The sequence below is a fragment of the Rhynchophorus ferrugineus genome, unplaced genomic scaffold (assembly GCF_030347505.1).
Source record: "Rhynchophorus ferrugineus isolate W39M unplaced genomic scaffold, kcgeb_rfMv2 rfM8, whole genome shotgun sequence".
NCBI lineage: Eukaryota > Metazoa > Arthropoda > Insecta > Coleoptera > Curculionidae > Rhynchophorus > Rhynchophorus ferrugineus.
In genome coordinates this window covers 13,051,459-13,071,583 of record NW_027472587.1, presented here as the reverse complement: position 1 = coordinate 13,071,583, position 20,125 = coordinate 13,051,459, and the positions used below count along the sequence as shown (strand labels likewise).

The 20,125-nt window shown below is 29.5% G+C and overlaps 1 protein-coding gene across 4 annotated transcripts in view; it reads right to left on the bottom strand.

Moving 5' to 3' along the window:
• Nox (NADPH oxidase) overlaps positions 1 to 15,365 on the bottom strand; it is a 111,871-nt gene extending 96,506 nt beyond the window's left edge. For 2 of the 4 annotated variants that reach the window (XM_076411572.1, XM_076411570.1), the window contains exons 1-2: positions 15,041 to 15,363; positions 10,959 to 11,305 (exon numbers count right to left, since the gene is read on the bottom strand). In XM_076411572.1, coding sequence (XP_076267687.1) covers positions 10,959 to 11,305; positions 15,041 to 15,227 — 534 coding nt within the window. In that variant the 5' untranslated portion in view covers positions 15,228 to 15,363. Of the gene's footprint in view, positions 1 to 10,958; positions 11,306 to 15,040 lie in introns of all 4 variants that reach the window. The other 2 variants (XM_076411571.1, XM_076411569.1) reach the window with 2 other exon arrangements.
• Positions 15,366 to 20,125: the final 4,760 nt, after the last annotated feature.

Sequence of the window (20,125 nt, the reverse complement as noted above, 5' to 3'; positions counted from 1 at the left end):
ATTGTACTACAAAAACGGTATAAAAAAGTTAGGGGGTCGCTATAGTCAGTGCATCACCCTTGAAGGGAATTATGTTGAATAAAATAAACTAATTTTGCCAAAAAAATATGCTTTAATATGGTAGGCCAGGAAATTTTCAATGGACCTGTTGCGTAGCTGTGATTGAGTGATCTTCTTCTTTCATGTTTTACGGGTAAATTTTGGATAACTTTTGGCAGCGTCTGATTACTAATCTTGCGACTAACCAGCGATGTTGTTTGACTTTAAGCTTTCTATATATTCAGCTATTTGTCGCCAATTTGCTCTACTAGATGTATCACTGACTCTACTTGAGGAATTGGGCATCCTTCGAGAGATATAATTAGTTTTTTCTCTTTTTATCACAATACAAAATTGATACGAACAAAATGTTATAATGATTTTCAAGATTCATATATAAATTATAAATAATTTTGCAGTAAAACACTTCTTTAACCTTAGGTGTAATGAATATAGCCCTTTAACTTTCTTAAAATGCTCTTTTGAATCTTAAAACAAAAAAATAAATACAGTGATGGGCTTTAATGGCACACTCATGCATCATAAAAAATCGCCGGTTATCGTACGTATTATCATTCGGTATACGAACCCATTAATCATGTAGAGTCGTGCTATTTGCCTGTATCGGCATTTTTGGCCCAAGAGATATTTACTTCTTCAGTTTTTTTTATCTGGGTTTCGGTCATTTGGTCGAACAACTAAAACATGCACCATGTAATTTGTTCTTGATAATAGACGTTTCCAATCGTTATTATTTCGCTCTACAAGTTCTAGCCACGGCGTGTTTTATGGGACCACACTGATTGTAATTGCCGGGTATACAAATTCGTTTTAAAAGCTTTTCGTTGTTCAATGGAAGTTCACTCAGACAAATAATGAAGTAATTAAGATGCAAGATAACGAAAACTGTTTAAAAATAATAAAACCCAGCTAGATTTTATTGAAACAACTCAGACGATTTCTTTTTGTAATTTTTTTTGAAGTAACTTTTCATTGTTTTTAAAAATAGCACTATTTGTTAAAACACTTAGTACAATGTTATTAAAAAATGTATTTATTACTATCTAGTGTGAGATAAATATATCGATACGTGTTTCCCAAGCTAAAATCAAAATTAGCCTAAATGCTTATGTCAAACTTAGTAGTATTACTTATACTTTTAAATTCGTATGGATTGGTTCGCTTCAATCTTCAGCGAGAAATATTGGCAATTAATCAAAGGACTTTGTTTTAGCAGCGTTGCTTGTCTAGAGCACTGATGACTATAGTATAACCTCATATTTGATCGCCATAAACTGAAGTAGGTTTCATATAGTGTTGGGAACTATCGACTGAAATCGACTATCGACTGTTTAGTAATTGACTACTTTTTACCATCGACTGTTTCAGTCGCTATTTACTATTTTTGGTTCTACTAGTTTCATTCTTTTGACCTTCTGGCTCTCCCTCCCTAGCCGCGACCTTGACAAAAATGTCAACATTCGTGATTGAAAAAAACAGTCGAACCGCGCATTTGACTGAATATAGTAATTACTATTTTCAGTCGCTAGTTTTTTGACTATCGACTGTTTCGACTCTTTTCAGTTGATTGTTCCCAACGGTAGTTTTATAATAATTGACAAATAAATCCCTTTGATCTTAGATCAAGTTGGGGGTATCTCCAACCAACACAATTAAGAAGGAATTATTGACGTATATCTATTGGATTTTTGGGGATTTTTACTTCATTAAATTTCCTTTCATTTCTCAAAAATCAAAATTTTTTGACGAAATACTACCGATCTTCAAAAGTATTTTAATTGTAGCTTATTAATAATTATAAATATTTGAAAGTTTCTGAAATAATTAAGTTAAAAGAATCACAGTTACAGAAAATTTCGACCTCTGGTATCACTAGTAACTATTAAGATTCAGGCATAATATATATTAGATTATAATTTTAAAATAATTATTAAAAAATTATGTATAGGTCAAGCTAGGGTTGGAGCAAATTTATACGTCAAAGTAAACTATATATAATATTAAACGTTGCTTAAATAATAACATTTTAAGCAACTATAAAGGCATAATATAGCCTTGTTGAAATTTTATTAGTACCATAAAATACAACTAAAAAATGTTACACTAAATTTATCAGTTCAAAATCTAACCATTCAGATACATTAATTAAAACGAACTGAGATAAAACATATTGCATAATTAAATTATATAGCTTAATCTATTAAAAATTCTAACGTCAGATCTATTTATTTTAAAATATCAATAAATATAACAGGGGTTCAAGATTCTAATTTGTAATTTTTTATGATTTACATAATTAGATAATTTAATAGCAATACGTGAGAACTAAAATAAAACTGAGAAAACGTGAAATATTTAATCAGATTCAAAAAGGGGAATTTAAAATAAATCACCTTAACACAGTAACAGTGTCAGGATATCGTAAAATATACAGTCGTAAAAATGATGAAAAATATACCATGAAAGACTTTTTCTTTCGAACATTTTTATGAAAAATGCGTTTAAATATTCCCACGTTCAACGGAGGATTAACGGATTAACGTTCGAAGGAATGCAGTTGAAATGGTTATTTATCAAATAAAATATCGCAATTATTCATTTGAAATTCTTAGAGAACTGAAATCTAAATTTGGCTTTTTAAACGTTAGTTGTTAACAGTTTCTATACATACACAAATAATGAAGCAGCAATTAATTATATGCATTAAGGATGTGTAATACAGTCACGTTATTTCGAGGATAATTGCCTTTATGTTAACTAAACAATGTTACCATTCTTCACATCTGTGTAAAGGGGTTAAAAGAAGATTAATGGTACTTTTTAGCAATAAAAAATCTTAAAATGGAAAAGTATTATTTTAGAACGTAGAACTATAAAAATGTACAGTACACAAGGTCCTTTTTCATACTTGTTATTTCATACGTATATTTGTTTGTGCTAACAATGTCATCTCATGTCCCCATCTTTAAAAGATACTGACCTCCCATAAAAATGTAATTTCATATTACAATAGTATTTGCTCGTACATTCAACTGATTTCTAATATAAATTAGAAAATAGATAGATTTTAGGATAGTTGTATCTTTATAATTGAAGTATCAAATTATGGTTATAATTTGTCTTGAATTTTGTATTTTATAATTAACTTAGTATAATGATATATATATATATATATATATATATATATATATATATATATATTTCGTCACGGTAGATTTATGTTGTCTGGAAACAATCATTTTTAATGTTCGTCGGTCTCTGTCAATTAACATTGGGATCGCTTACTATTCCTCTTTACCGATGATGCTTTACCATGTTTTTTGTATGCTGTCATTATCATGGCTGCATATGAAGATACAATGTTTTGCATGAAGTTCATATTATTTTGTCTATTCTATGTATATGATATTTATTATAGGAGAAACGCTAATTTCTAAATGAAAACATTAGTTTAATATAATCCCGAAATATAAAAAATAATCCTCGTTGCAATTAAAACAATTTAAGTGGCATTATTAGTAATTTTAGAACATCCAACTCCAAGATAAATAAACATAAACTCGATTATTAAGGATTATTAAGCGAATTCAAATGTATCCATCTGCAGATATCGTTTAGACTCTATCCTTAACATTAATTAATATATAATTACGCGTCACCTTGGCGTTTACCCTTTGTATATACTCAGACGCAATTTACATCGCTGTACACATAAAATTATTCTACGATGATGGATTTATGGATGTACTCCCTTGTCCGTCGCCATATATCTCCTTCAATTAACAAACGTGAACATAATTTCAGCGTATAATTCGATGCAGAGGTAAAAGAAAGGTCGTCGAGGTCATCGATGATGGATTATGATCATTTCTCTCAATTATATTAGGATAATCAACAGATCGTGATCAAATAATGTAATGATTTTATTAGTTTAGGCATATTTTTGCGGAAAATAATATTATTAATCAAAAATCGTTAGCCTACTAACTAGTACACCGTCAAGTATTTGAAGTGTGGTCTAGAAGGTTTTTTTTGCGCTAACAATCTAAGTTTGTTCAATTTTTTGTTAAAAATATTTCATTTTTCTCTTTTTAATGTTAGATATTTACCCAATAAATTACGCATACGTTATTTTATTAAGTATTACAATGAATAGCCCAAGTAAAAGTACAACCCGAATGAGAAAAAACAGGAATAAAGAAGCAATGGTTGAAAATAAGGAACGTTTCAGACCCCGTGGTCCGTTACTTAATATAGGTGATATGCCAAATGTTCCAATCAAACTAGAACAAAATGAGCTGCTTCCATGGTGGGAATTGAATCATCAACCTCCGCTTGTAAGATCAACGTTCTAACCATTACACCATAGAAACAGTTGACTACAATGTTTCTACAATGTCTTATATGATATAGTTATTCCTTAAAAAGCATACTGGCTGACATTTACACTGAACTACTTCCGATTTTTCGTCACATCAGTTAATAACATTATACACCAATATCTAATTATTTTAGATAAAAAATATGTGAAAACATTGTACGTACCTTTAAATTTTGAGGCTTTCCGTCGATAATTTTTATTCGAATGACGACGATTTTTTATTATTATTTTTTTATTGAATGCTTGATTAGATTCATTGCTGTTCATTAGAACAACTTCCGTCTTATATCGCGCGAACAGCGTCAAAGGACTTACTGCTTATTAATTGTAGACTGTAGTTGGTAATTAAAAAATTAATGTCGAAATATTTAAATTCGATTCGGTAATTGATTTGTTACCGTTAGTCAAACACTCATACATCTAATGATGCGCTTCTTATGAAGCTTCAAGCGTCAAGCTTTTGAAGTGTTAGATGATGGCATTAAATGTTTTTTTATTTTAATTTATACTGTGAATATATTATGAGTAAGGTACGGTCATTATAATACAAAACGATCTGGCTTTTAAATAATTAACTTTATTATCGTATAAGGAATTTTATACATATAAAATTGACAATACTTGATATATGCTTCTTACATACTAACATGCGTCTTTTGATGAAACTCAAAGAAAATTGAACAAATAATCTTCAGATAACGTTGCGTTGATCGGAATAACTTATAAACTGTGGATCATAATCACCATCATCATCATCAAGGTTTTCCAAGGCTACAGTTGGTGACTGTGTTATCCTCCAACAATGTTAGTATCCATTTTTTACAAATCCTTTTCTATGGCCCTAATTCATGTCTTTTCGAAGCGTTTTCCACATAAAAGGTCTATTTCGCCAAAGAAGTCTTTGAGAAATTTGTTAACCATCCATTCTAAATTAAAGTTCAAACCATTGTAATATTTACCTCTGAATTTGTTCCTCGTCTATGCACTTGTTGTCGAATCTTAAACGAATGACTTTATTTCTAACAAAATCTTGGAGAGAAAAATATAATTTGTTTAAAACTGATAAATGTTCGAATGGAGCGAATTTCAATCATGTTTTTAATATGTTCTGCCTTCCGCACGCATGGTGAATTAGCACGAAAAGATGAAGAACAATCAATCATTAGAGAAGCAGAACAGAAACACCTGCAGCCTTAATTGCTTCAGCTTATTACTTCAGCAGTAGGTGCTTACATTACTAGGTTCTTCTCCTACTAATATTACGTATCCCTTGCATTCGAACTCCTGCACTTGCTCTGATTCCTGTTGAGAATATTAATACCAAACTATCTATCAGTTGTCAATATATTCTTCTTTTCTTCTATTAATTCTCGTGCCATATGGCTTTGCAATGCGAATATATCACGGGGAATATTAGAAGCCTCAACATTTGCCTCATCAAATATAATCATCAGCGAACACCAAATAAAAATAACTGTGGATACAATGTCTGCTTAATACGGTAATACATTACTCTTTGGACATCTTACCTTCCAAGTAACATAAGGTCTAGGTTTTCACAAAACATTGACTTGAGACAATGACTATTTCTTTCGTTTTGGCCTATATTGAATGGGCTTCAAATGTTGTACGTATGTACCATATTTTTATTTATATTAGAATAATAGTAGATCAGGACTTTTCGTACTTTGGCTGGACTAATCATTAGTCCCTTGAAATTATTCTTTTATAATATAATCGTGTAAGTGTAGAAATGGTATAACAGATTCCATGATAGGATTATTCCCAGGCTGCTAATTTTAATTAATTAATTAATTAATATAGTAAATAACGAATAATTAATTAAAGTTAATTATTCAACAACTAACACCTTATCAAGAAGAGAAAACAGGTAAACGTTGGATTCCAATCTTCAAAGTCAAATCTATCATAACACTACTTAACCTTAATTTGCTGGAATCTTCTCAGAAGTATCACAATCTAAGATTTAGGGGTACCAGAAACAGCTAGATCATGTTGTGCTTCTCCAAATATATATATATATATATATGTATATATATATATATATATATATATATATATATATATATATATATATATATATATATAGATAGATATAGACATCAAAACTAATATATATGATATCTGAAATAGAATCATAGGTAGTCCTTTTCTAGCCAATTAGTAGTAGTATGTCGTTTTTTGAAAGAAGCAATAATTATTTCAATATATTAACAGGTATAGATCAACATTGATATAGAACTAAATAAAACGGATAAATTACTCTATATATGGTGTTCTTTACTGAATAGAAAGAGATAATAATAACCACTGTTATAAAATTATATCTCTAGAGGATGAACAGAAAATTATATGGATGAAATATTATCTCGCAAAATAACTCAAATAATAAGCACAGTTTTGGACTGGTTTTTTTCGCGGGCCTTTTGAAGCTAATTTATACCTTCTGTATAGGAATACCTTAAGATAAACGTAAATTATATCTTTTTTGATCGTTTTATTTGTAACTGTATTATCAATCACGCATCTGAATTTTTAAATAATGTTTTTCGAATTTAATTAAATATTTTTATCGTATAAATATTTATAGTCTAATTATTTAAATCAAAGTATCGTCCCCATTTTATTTTCATACAAATTTATTTTACCAATGACAATCAGTTAAAAGCATTTCTTAAATTTATGAATTGCTTGAAATTTTTGAATTCCTTCTTCATCTCTAATACCCTTCAGATCAATCCTCAGCCATTTCTGATTTTATATACCCAAAAATATCCCTGGGAAATGCATTTAGTTAATTCAAGAATCCATCAAATGATACTGAAATGAGTTTTGAGAACAAAATAAATTACTCCATCAAATTTTCTGACAAAAAATTGTTTTCGTACTTGCACTGGAGCTTTATTGAGTGATTTATTATATGATCATCAACAGTCTAATTACTTTTAAGAAATATTACGTCTAATAAAGGTAAAATTATTTTCATAACCACTAATTCACACAAATGCGTACTTATTAGTAAGATAATATGAATTCTGTACAATATACCACATATTATTGCATGTTGAAAATACTGCTTCCGTTTCAAAAAATGTGACGTATTGTCACAGTATATTAAACGCTTTATTCTGTGTGAAGACAGCGGAAGCACTAAACTATTCCAAGGTGATAATATGCTTATACGCACAGCAAGAATGTTTAGTCTTGGTTTGAGAAGTGTCAAAATATCACTCAACACCTTCACTAACCATCACAATCGCCAGACCTCAACATAATTAAACCATTCTGAGGAATTTTACAGTAGAGAATGATGAGTAGATTTCCATCTCCAACATCACTAAAACAATTGGCGGATGTATTGGTACAAGAATGCAACATTCCGTAAGAAACTATTCAAACACTCTACTCTGACTCAACAACTTATTAATAAATAAATATTGTCATATGATTTGTATTATTTATTATAATTAAAAAAACCTCAAATGATATAAATAAATCTAGTAACATATATTATACGATTCATTATATTCAAGGGGAAACGTATCTATATATATTCACTAATCTTCAGTATAAAATATTTTTACAAAACGTCGATTCAAATTGCGATTAAATTGATTTGATTCCGTTCTGTTCGTTTTGTGCGATCCAACATATTTTACTACAGATGAAGATTATTCAATGGATCAACGGCTATATTTTTTTATTTGCCTCAAAGAACGTACGCACAACGACGTCTATTACGATAAAGTCGATTAGAAACCAATCGAGAACAAGTTTCGGCGAATAAATTTGAATTTCAAATCAACAAAGAACTGGTATTAGTGGGTAAGAATGCACATCAATTTTGGTACCAGCGCTAGATGGCTATCTCGCAGGCAAATCGTATGATATTAGTATCAGGGCAAGCAAATAAGTTTTTTAATGATTAGTATTAATTTGTAGTACCAACACTTTTCGGGATTTCGTATTAACCATTAATTCCATACTTACTAAAGAATTAATACAGTTTAAAACAAATATTGGTTTTATTTTTTTGCTAAGATTAATTTATAGCATTTAACAAATACTAGTGGTCGAAAAATAATCAGTCGAAATCCGAACACAACTTATTTAGTTAATTACATTTCTCCCATGATAAAGTAAAGAGAATAATTTTAAAATGTTACTAAAACTTTTTGACAATATTTTAATAATAATGGATAGACTAATATATGATTGTTACTTAAAACGAATTTATATATTAAAATTTCAAAAAAAGAACAGGCACTATTCCAGAGTTTAGACACTAGAAAGAATAATAAAGAAAGAGAAATTATAATCATTAAATGATCTATTAATTTATTGATTCGTGAACAATTGATAGAAGGTCAAAAAACTAAAATATAATATACAAAATAGCTGCATATTTCACTGTATTAATTAATATGTTTACTAAAATTCTCTGAAGCAGAGCTTCATATGTTGTTTGATTTTAGCATGTATATTAGAACAATAACGAACACAACAAGGCACAATATTTTTTTACTACTTAGCAGTAAAGTAAGTTTAAACAGGTCTATAAAATAAATAAGTAAGGTATTTCGAAAATGATTCAAAAAATAAAGTTACATATTTCATTGCATCAACCGTTAAATAACTTAAAATTAATCTTGTCAAATTATATAAAATATTGTGAAAGGGAGAGACCAATTACATTTCCCAACAATCCTCCTAAGTCTTTTACCCTTAATTACATCAAATATTTTAATTATAGAACAACCTAATCATTTAATTCGGCTGTAGACACCTACAACAAATAATAATCAACTCATATAAACAGTAATTCGTTCAATAATGAATGCTATTTGTAGAAAATAATATGTTTCTCCATGTTAAAATGGTCGTGGTAATCCCTATTCCTAATAGCTAAAGAAACAAGTTAAAAATTAGATGATTATCAGCTTTAAACTGGTGTTTGTGTTAGTATTTGATGTTAACTTTTTTTGGTAACCCAAAAACCGCTGTTTCATATTATGTAATGATAAATAGAACAATAAATAACACATATTTTATAAGTCAATTACTGTTCTTTAACAGTAAATATTTAATAATATGTTTATTTCGTAAAATGTTGTAGTTTGTGTATAAAAATACAATTACATTTAGTAAAAGCAATGTTTTAAGGGTCAATACTACTTTGGATGTTTTCTTATCTCCCCAAGAGATATTTGTAGAGCGGTATTAAAAAGTATATGAGAATATTTCCAAAAATATTTTGTCTAAGCTAACCTTACTTCACTTCAAAAAAGATCCTGAAGAAGCAGCATTTATTCATATTTTTAATATCGATAAATGATCCAAAATTATTAATTGCTTTTTGATATAATCGGTAACAAAAGTACAAACTTTTAAAAGATAAGACAATAAATTGTTTTAATCATTGCATATGCCATAACATAAAAAAGAATGAGCTAAGATTGAATGCCTGAGTTGATTGATTTTTAGGATGTAGATATGTGATGGCACCGAAGCATCAAACCGATTAGTAATACAACGCTGCCAAAACAAACTTGTTCAGTTAAGTGCCAATGCTTATCACTACGAAACCAACAAAAAAGTCAGAAAATATTTCCAAATCAAATGGATCCACGAAGATCTAACAATTCGCCATAAAACACTTAACGCCATAAGCGGACTTAACTACATGCACTTATAAGGATACATTACTCCACAAGTATCTCCGCAACTGATACTACAATTTTTGCTACTATTCTTGATGGAAAATCATCATTAATGATTTGACTACTTCTAACACAACAAGCATAATTTTCTTCTCTGTACGTTTTATTCAATACTGTTTGGATTTGATAACTTTTAAAAATTTAACCTTACAGTCTGCACTTACCCTTGTTCTTCCATATTTTAAAACCAATGTATAATAAACCACCAAAAATAACACAAGAATTTAATTGTTATTACAATAGAACTATTAATGCAACATAAAATCTAAATATTCTAGATTTTTTGTGGTTTTAAATTGATCGACTGTACCGATCGACCGAAAAATTCGAAAATGTACCGGCATTAGAAAGGGTTAGTTTATTCTTTTCTATGGTTTATTCTATGCAGGAGACTGCGGATGCACCAAATCCGGTGATATTTGTCTAGTAATGTATGCCAAACTTGTATAGTGTACAAATGTTACTTTTAGTTTTAGTTTAAATTGGTTTAATTTCATTTCAATGGTAATCAATATTAGTAAATTATTTTACAAATTAAGACTGTACTAGGCATGTTTAATATAAGATGTAAAAAGGCATTATTTAGAAAAATAATAAAAATCTACTCATAAAGAGATGAAACAATTAAATATCAATCAATTATAAATATGTATAAGAAATAAATTATTAATATTAGAAAGCCAGTACTGTGTGTCAAATGAATGAATATTGTTATAAGTACTTCTGACGTTCTATTCTATCTTTCAGTGTCAATATTAACTAAGCAATACACTTACCTTTGATTGCAACAATTTCCTGAAACCATCTCGCGTATATTTTTGTTCCTTATTCACTATTTCACTACACAATCTCAGATGGGCGAGATGAAGCCGTTCTCTTAAGTTCTCCTCTTCCATACTGCTCATGGGTACCAAGGATCGTCTTCTGATGATAGTACCTTCGTCCACGGGCAAGGCGCACGACGCACTCTTACTGCACGACGGTACCTCTTCGACGATATCAATATGCGTCCCGACGCCAATAGACCGCGACTGGACAGCTCCCGATTTCTGGTCGAATTGCTGATCCCTGATCAGGTCCAGGGTCTGGGTGGACGACTCGAGGCTGTTCCGTTTCGGATTCTCTGGAAAAACGAGAAACGATCTGTTTCGGATTGTTCCAGAAATAATACCGAATCGTAAATGTAAATCAAAAAGAATGCGTACGTGTAAACTGAAGAAATGATGATATTTTTATCCCTGCCGACGTTACAAATAAAATATATGGAAAATCCGATTGTAGGTTTGTTTAGTTCCGTTGTAATTAATTGCTACAAAATAATTAACAAAAGATCCATTCCATTTTAATTATGCTGATTTAGAACTACCTCCAAGATAATCGATGTAGATGTGAATCTACACAGTACTATTATTATATTATAGTTTTTGTTCTCTTATTTGTATCTTAATCATCCTAATTTATTATAACATATAATACAATCTCTTAGGACTATTTACAAAAGAATATCAGACATCAGAAGAAATAAGAATAGAAATGAAACAAAGGATGAAAACCTGCAGAAACCATTGGAACGAAAAGTTGCATCTACGAAGTATACAATCAAAAATCAGAAGAAGAATAGAACGGGTGATAGAAAAAGGAAGGAAAAAGCATCCCTCAAACATTTGTTGATATAGCGAAAAGGAAATCGATGGGAACTTTTGCAGTTGATGTAATAATCTTAATAAGATGGAAAATAATACTAAGATAATATGGACTGATCATGAATAAAATCAAAACGAATCATCATAATGATAGTAGATCCAGAAGTAATAAATTTCCAAACTGAAGAAGTAAAAGGACTTAAGTATTTGGGGATGGAAATGAATGTTAGAGTTGGAAATATCATGAATTTGTATTTCGTTATAAATAGCAAATTTATTAATAGAAATATGAAATGTTGATCTGAAATAATATGAAGTGTTTTTTTAACTTACTTTGTAAACTTTAAAAGAAAAGCATAACATTATTAGAACAAATTCCCAAAATATATAAAATCACATAACTAAATATATCATATTGAAATCAGACATATTCAAATATGATGATTCGAATATATGATAACATGGTATTTTATCTAAAACTATCATTTCTCTTAATCGAAAAGCGATCACTAAGCTTGCCAACACTTTTTCGACAGCTTTTGACCGAAAGTTGTAAAATTTGTGAAAATCTGCATGGGAACATTTAAAGTATGCAGAGTATAATCCACAGTTGTTTGAGAAACATATTAGAAGTTGGATAGTTTCATTTAAATACAACGCATTCTTACAATATAATAAAATACTTTTAACAAAAAAATTGAACCGACTTCAAAAAGAAATAAGGAACACGCTGAAATGTATTAAATAATTAAACAAAAAACGTTTTAAAATAAAATATGTGTACATAATAATAAATATGTTATATTTTCGTCTTTTTTTCTTAATTAATTTAATATATATCACAATGTAATATAATTATATATCCATAAATTAAAAACATTAACAGTAATAAATAAATAAATAAAACTATGACGAATGTTCATATTCCCAATAAATCTTTGTCAATTAAATACGGAGATCATTAAATAAATCGCCAGTATAATGATTTAATAAATGAACACAATTAGTACAAACGAACTAGTACTAAATAAACAGAAATAGTAGATATACTACAATATATTTCAATTAAATAACATAATAACACTTAAATTATTAGTAAGTGTCGGTCATCGATCTTAATAAATCTATTATAAATATATTATAAACAAACAGAAATTAACGTTACTATTAATTATGTTCAACTCAGAAACTTTGGAGTACTATCCAAAATTAGTTAAAATGTAAAACATCATCACTTATCGCATATCACATTGAATTAATGGTGAAGCCAATCAAAACAAGGTTAGACAGGTAAGAAGAGGGAGTATAGTACAGAATAGATACAAGAAAAAGAAGAAGGAAACTAAATGAAAAATCAGCACAACCCACAAGACTCCATAACAACATAATAGAAAAACAGATTCAGAAAATAGATTAGATTATACAAAAAAAACAGCTATATACAGTATAAGCTTAACAGAATTATAGAAGAAACCAAAGAAATCAACAAATTATGAAAAAAAGTTGAACAATAAAGATGTCCTTGTTTTAAAATAGTGACCGTCATTAAAAAGCACTTAATCAATCGACGTGACAAATCAAAATGCGAATTTTACTCGTATAACGAAAACCACGTTCAATAAAACCTGAGGATGATAGCTGTGATTCAGTCGAAACAACGTCAAGTCAATAGTTATCCTTTTAAAGGTAATATGCGAATGAAAATCCAAGAAACAAATGTAACAATAGATATATATGTATGTATATATATATATATATATATATATATATATATATATATATATATATACATATATATATATATATATATATATATATATATATATATATATATATAATATATATATAATGTAACAATAGTATATATATATATATATATATATATATATATATATATGACGTAGCAAATACAATTTCATCGTATCGGAATTAATTTTTTCTTATGCTATCATAGTTTAGATGGTTTTTCTAAAAAAAAGGAAAAGAGTGTTTTGAATATCGAATTGTTTTTGGAGTTACAGCGAGTTTTGTGACGCTCTTTGCCAATTTTGAAAACTATAATCACAGGTATCACCATTGGCATTGAAGCTCGCGCATTTACTGAACTGTGAGCGTCCACTCTTTCTAAAATTCAGTACATAAAAAGCAGATATATCTAGCATTTATTGATTTGGGAAAGAAGAGAGGGAACTTGAGAGAGTAAGAAGAGAAACATTATAACAGCATAATATCAAAGCCTTCAAAACCCAAACACGACTGAGACAAAACATACAAGAACATAGGCCTACAGAAAATCTTAAACAAATGAGACTAACAATAATAAACAGACTCGACAAAATATAAGTATTAAGTATCATTATTTAAGTCCCACTACCTAAAATTATATCTCATTGCCTATTTTTAACCTAATTGACTTGATATATCATTTTTTTCTTGAATTTCTTTGAAAACCTTCTTTATATCGTCAAAAAACATCTTGTTGAAAAATGAACATTAAAAATGATTTTAATTTTGTTTCCTCTATCTCCTTTGAAACAAACATATTCTCTGTATAATATAATAAAATAAATTGAATATAATTTCGTATTATGGTTTGGGCTGAGCTGGTTATATTAATTTTAATAATTTTATTACGGCATATTTATAATTTAAGATATATTATATATATTTATTTTTATTCATAGGTGTGAATATAAAAACGTCTACAACTGCTCGACAATAATGGACTTACTTTTTGACAAAACCCTTTGAACTAATATAGTTCTAAAGTAATAAGTATTGTGCCGTTTTTTAAACTTGTATGATGTGTCCTAGATCTAAACTTTAAAACAATATGAAAGGAAAACTATTAGATATAATATGTATAATGTAATATGTGTGTAAGGAAAATGACTAGGTCTACTCCGCGTGCTATATGTTTCTAAATAAAATAATATAGACAATAACATATTATCTATTCCAATTTTAATATATATTGGATATAAACTATGTATATAGTTATTTTAAACTGATGTTTAGATTATTTATAATATAAACACAACAGTAAGGGTACATCCATCAAATTCTAATTAGGTTTAAGTCTTATTATTTATAATTCAATTGTTGAATATAATCATTATAAGCAGAAGTATTTGGTAAGTATTTGTTGATATATGTCATAATAAAATGGTTTAATTATTAGATTAGTAGTAATAGAACTAGTACCATATTTCTACCTTTAATAACATTATTTTCCACATCTCCAAGTTGATTTTTATTCAACTTAATAACATTTCCATTAATTTCGACTTGTTCGTTTTGCATTACGGACTCTTTGCGACGATCGGTACCATCGACGCCTTTATTATACCCCAAAACGGAAGCGGTCTCCTCCGTGTTCTCGTATCCCGTTAGACTGGCCATTTTCGCGACTTTCTCCCATAGAAAGAGACAGAGAGAAGCTAATCCACTTTCACTGTTCTAAAACCACCCCAGATACGGGCACTCCGCAGGACGCATGCGCCAGAAGAACCGTCCAAAAGACTCGGCCGCAACAACACGCGCACAGGTACGATAATCTCGAGTACTTCCCGTCAATGATCGTTAAACTGTTCACAGAGGAACATCGAGAAAGGTTTGGTTTAGTACACGACGTCGACGTTCACTTGTTCTCTCGACAACGGGGTGGGATCGGCTCTCGCCTCCTTTGATCTCGAAACGGTCGTTTCTTAGTGGTCCTTATGTTGGCGGTTTTTCCTCGCCCGCCGCCCGATTCAAGGTTTTCTTTCGGTCCGGGCGGTTGGAAGTGGAGCGATACGGTGGTCCAACTGGTGCGCGCCCTTGTGCGGGTCGGCGAAACGAACGAAATTGGGAGAAAAACGTTGCGAAAGTGGCTGGGGGCTGGGGGGCAGGTCTTAACTTTTGGAATTTACAGCGACGAATGAGAGACGGCGGGCGAGAAGTGGACTAATTTTTAATTTTTCTGCCACGTTTGCTTCGATGAACGGAATGGGGTCAATAACGACGACTCACGTGACAATATCATGCAAATTCTCTATCTTGTTACCGAGAAACGCACTAGTTTTGGAAATATCGTCTCATTTTTGAGTCCAATATATCCTTTGTGGTTAATTCTAAATAGAAATGTATAATATCCATAATTCAGTAAGTAATATTAAAATTAATATGCTGTGATTCAGGAATAATATATTCCATAGTCAGTATACCATTACTCCTATATCTTAACTTCTTTCACTGAGACCTATACACTTCGAAAAACCTATCTAAATTACTTAGATTCCTTGAAATCCTTAATCTAGAACATGATGATGTCATAATTAGGTAACTAAAACTATTAAAATGTAACTCTTTGACCACATTGAGTAACCGAACTGTATCACTATCAGACTTGTTCATGTCGGAAAACCTACGTAAAATGCTTAGATTCTTTGAAACCCTTAATCTGATTATCTCATTACAAATGTTGTTCTCCAAATCTATCTGTCTTTAATACTTTGTACAAGCGTCTATATACACATGCGTATTTAGTCATGTCACTTTTTACTCTGCTTTTTTACATTATTACATTATATTAAATGTTCTTTTAATTTTATATTCATATTGTAATGACAAAATATCCATTATAGTAAATACATTCCAGATATTAATATTTATAAAATCATAATTACGAAACTAAAACTATTAAAATGTTACTCTCTCTAACCACATTGAGAACCGAAGTTAACTTTCTTCACTGTATCACTATATATCAGACTTGTTCATCTGAGAAAACAACCTAAACTGCCTAGATTCGTTGAAATCCTTAATCTAGAACATGATTTATGATCACAAATGTATATTTTTTCTCTACAAATAGAGCTGTCCTTTATAATTTGTACAAATGTTTATATACCTATGTGTGTTTAGGCCTGTTCCTGTTTACTGTATTAATTTTATTTTTTATTCGTATTCTGATCGTAACCATATTTAACTACCGTCGTAATATCCAATACATATATAGCGATGGAGATAAAAATAATAATATATGTCACAGTTAAAGATAACAAAAAAACAATACTTTATTTTTCCGGCTTGGTTGGCACAGTGGTGAAGGCGACAGGACGGTACTGTTGCGATAGTCGCGCGTTCGAATCCTGCTGGGGTATGGTCGTAAATTTATATTTGTAATTGTTCAATATTTGTGATTGTCCTAGGCAAGAGTGCAAAATCAAAAAGGAAAATGATCCCAGTCACGCCAGTAACCAGGCTGGGTAAGACCGGATGTCTTCTGGGATGATTTCTAAGTTGGTCACTCGCCAGTCGGTAGTTGTTGTTTTACCACTTGAATAGTAAAAAAAATATATTATAGACTTTCTGACTAATTTCCCAAAAACAACTCATTTGTATCGCATCATTCCTTCACCTACTTGTTGATGAAATAGAGTATTTTGTTCTGTTATTGCACCAACTATACATATAGTTTTTTAAGCCTCAAAAATCCATTTCCAGTTGTCTTTTAAGAAATAAATTCGCACAATTTATTTTACTTAATTTTTTAAAATTTACTTAGTACAACTTACTCTGTTACTATGTACTGTTTATCAAAATTCCTCGTTATATTAAAATAGAAATAATACAAATAGTTTCTATAAATAAAACCTTTATTAAAATTCCAACAAACTCATTTTGAAAACATAATATGCTTATGTTTTCAATTTTTGGAAAAGTATTCTTAGCAGTAATCGCAATTATTGAACTTATCTGCTAAAACAGAGTAAATAGACTTTTTATTATAAAAATCATAGGGCCTGTTTGCTTCTTCATATAGCTTTTTAAGCTTCAAAAATCCATTTCCAGTTGTCTTTGAAGAAATGAATTCGCACAATTTATTTTACTTAATTTTTTAAAATTTACTTAGTACAACTTACTCTATTACTATGTACTGTTTATCAAAATTCATCGTTATAGTAAAATAGAAATAATACAAATAGATTCTATAAATAAATATTTTATTAAAATTCCAACAAACTCATTTTGAGAACATAACATGCTTATGTTTTCAATTTTTGGAAAAGTATTCTTAGCAGTAATCGCAATTACTGAACTTATCAGCTAAAACAGAGTAAATAGACTTTTTATTATAAAAATCATAGGGCCCGTTTGCTTCTTCATTCTACTTCCTCATTCAGAGCCATGAAATTGCTGCAATTATTACAGAATCAAACAAGAATCAATCGTCTGATCATATGTAAATACGGTAAACGTACATATTTATAAGAAATATGTATAAGAGGTATATATTTAAAAAATCCTGTCAACATTTTAAAAAATAATTGTGTAAATTATAAAAGAAATACGCGTACTAAATGAAATTGGCGCAATAATGCTCAGTGAAATCGCCATTCGACATCGGCTGATTCCGTACACAATACATGGAAATTGAAATGACCATTAATAGATTTTCAACAGCGTGGACCGTTGAATAGAACGCGCGGTAACTGTTTAGAGTAAATTATCTAGCCATTAGCGTTCAACAGCCGGCGAATACTTCGGGATAGCACGAGTGCGAAACTAAAAGTCACATTCTACGTTATTGACCTAATTGAAAAAGGAACTAAATCACCACAACAAAAGCGAAAAAAGTCGTGATTGGCACAATTTACTGCAGCAGTTCGTCTTATGCACTTACCAATTCCATCAAGGCTAAAATATCTCCATTTTATTTGAAATCATTACCATATTTCTGCAAATGTTGGTATACAGTATGTGTACATAATGCAATATAATTTTATATCACTTCATTATAAGCACGCTTTAATTACTTGTTTAATATTTATGTTAATGTGTAATGTTTATTGATATAATGCCTTCAGTTTGGTTTTATGTTACTATTTTATTCACTAAAAGCCTTTGCAACTTAATGTTTTTATATTTTTCTTAATCTAATTGCTATATCTACTTAAATGTTACTTTAGAATGTTATAATTAGAACAGGTCATATCGAAATATCTGAGATTGAAAGTGGACGACACTGGACTGTGAATACTAAAATACTACACACAATATTTTGAGGTATTGCAGAGGCTTTAATAAGGAACTGGGTTAACTAAATATTCATATAATATAATAACAGTAACTGACGACAAATTTTCAAATTTCAAAAAAGATTTTACAATATATTTGAATAGTTGCCGATGAAATTTTAAACACTGTGTCCATATATTTTTTAACAGCTAAAACAGTTCTCATTCTTCATTCATTCAAGTAATGAACAGTGCATAAACATTGCAATATTCAAATAATCATTATATTGAATTAAATTAATTTAAGCTCAACAAGTTAATATTTGTGGATTATATACTTTTTTCAGAACATACAATAATAATACATCAAAAGAATTTACAGAAAAGCTGTTAAAAGACAACATAACAACATAATAATTTTGCGTTTCTCATACATTTATCATATAAATAGTGAGTTTTCTTAAATCTTAACTATACAGAGTTCATACGTTTATCAGAATAACTATTATATTTACAGACTTATAAAAATACATGAATTATGAATAAAAAATTAACCATACCTAATTAATGAGAAAAATTTACCTAAAAATAACTTTTTACTCATATATCTTCATTATGATGTAATATGAAAATTACGAGTACGTACGAATACTTAACACGTTATTCAAATTCGTGCGGTTTGGTTCACTTAAATCTTCTAATTTCCTTAGTGTTGTCTAGCTGCATTGCTTCCATGTAGCTGTTGCTTCATGTTTTATGCCAAAGTCTTGGATTACTTGGTAAATCCTTAGATTCCTTATTCGAAGAACTTTATATGAAGAACATTTTTTTACAATCTATTGCTTGAAGACTTGGACTAAAAAGAAATTTGGTGTAACGAGTGGTAACAAGTGAATATGTTGGTCCTTCGATGGTATTTGTGGAGTGTTATTTAAAAAAAAATATTGTGACAGTCTTACATTATGCCTCTTAATGCAAAATTCAACATAAATTTGAATTGTTTTATTTCAATGTATATTCTTTTTTTCATAATGAATTGATATGAGCATTTTGACTCACCATTTTCTTAATGTTTTTCGACACTATCTTCAGCTGAAAACGTTTACGGCTGAAAATAACTTTTAAACTATCAAAAACGCATGTTTTCGATAAAAATCGAAGCACCTTTACACCCTCTGCAATAATTTTGGAACGTTTTTTTTGTCGCAAAACATAACATAAATGTCGCAAAACCCACTTAAAATGAACTGACAAAATCGATCTAGATTTACCAAAAATATCAGTTTCTATTACTTTTCT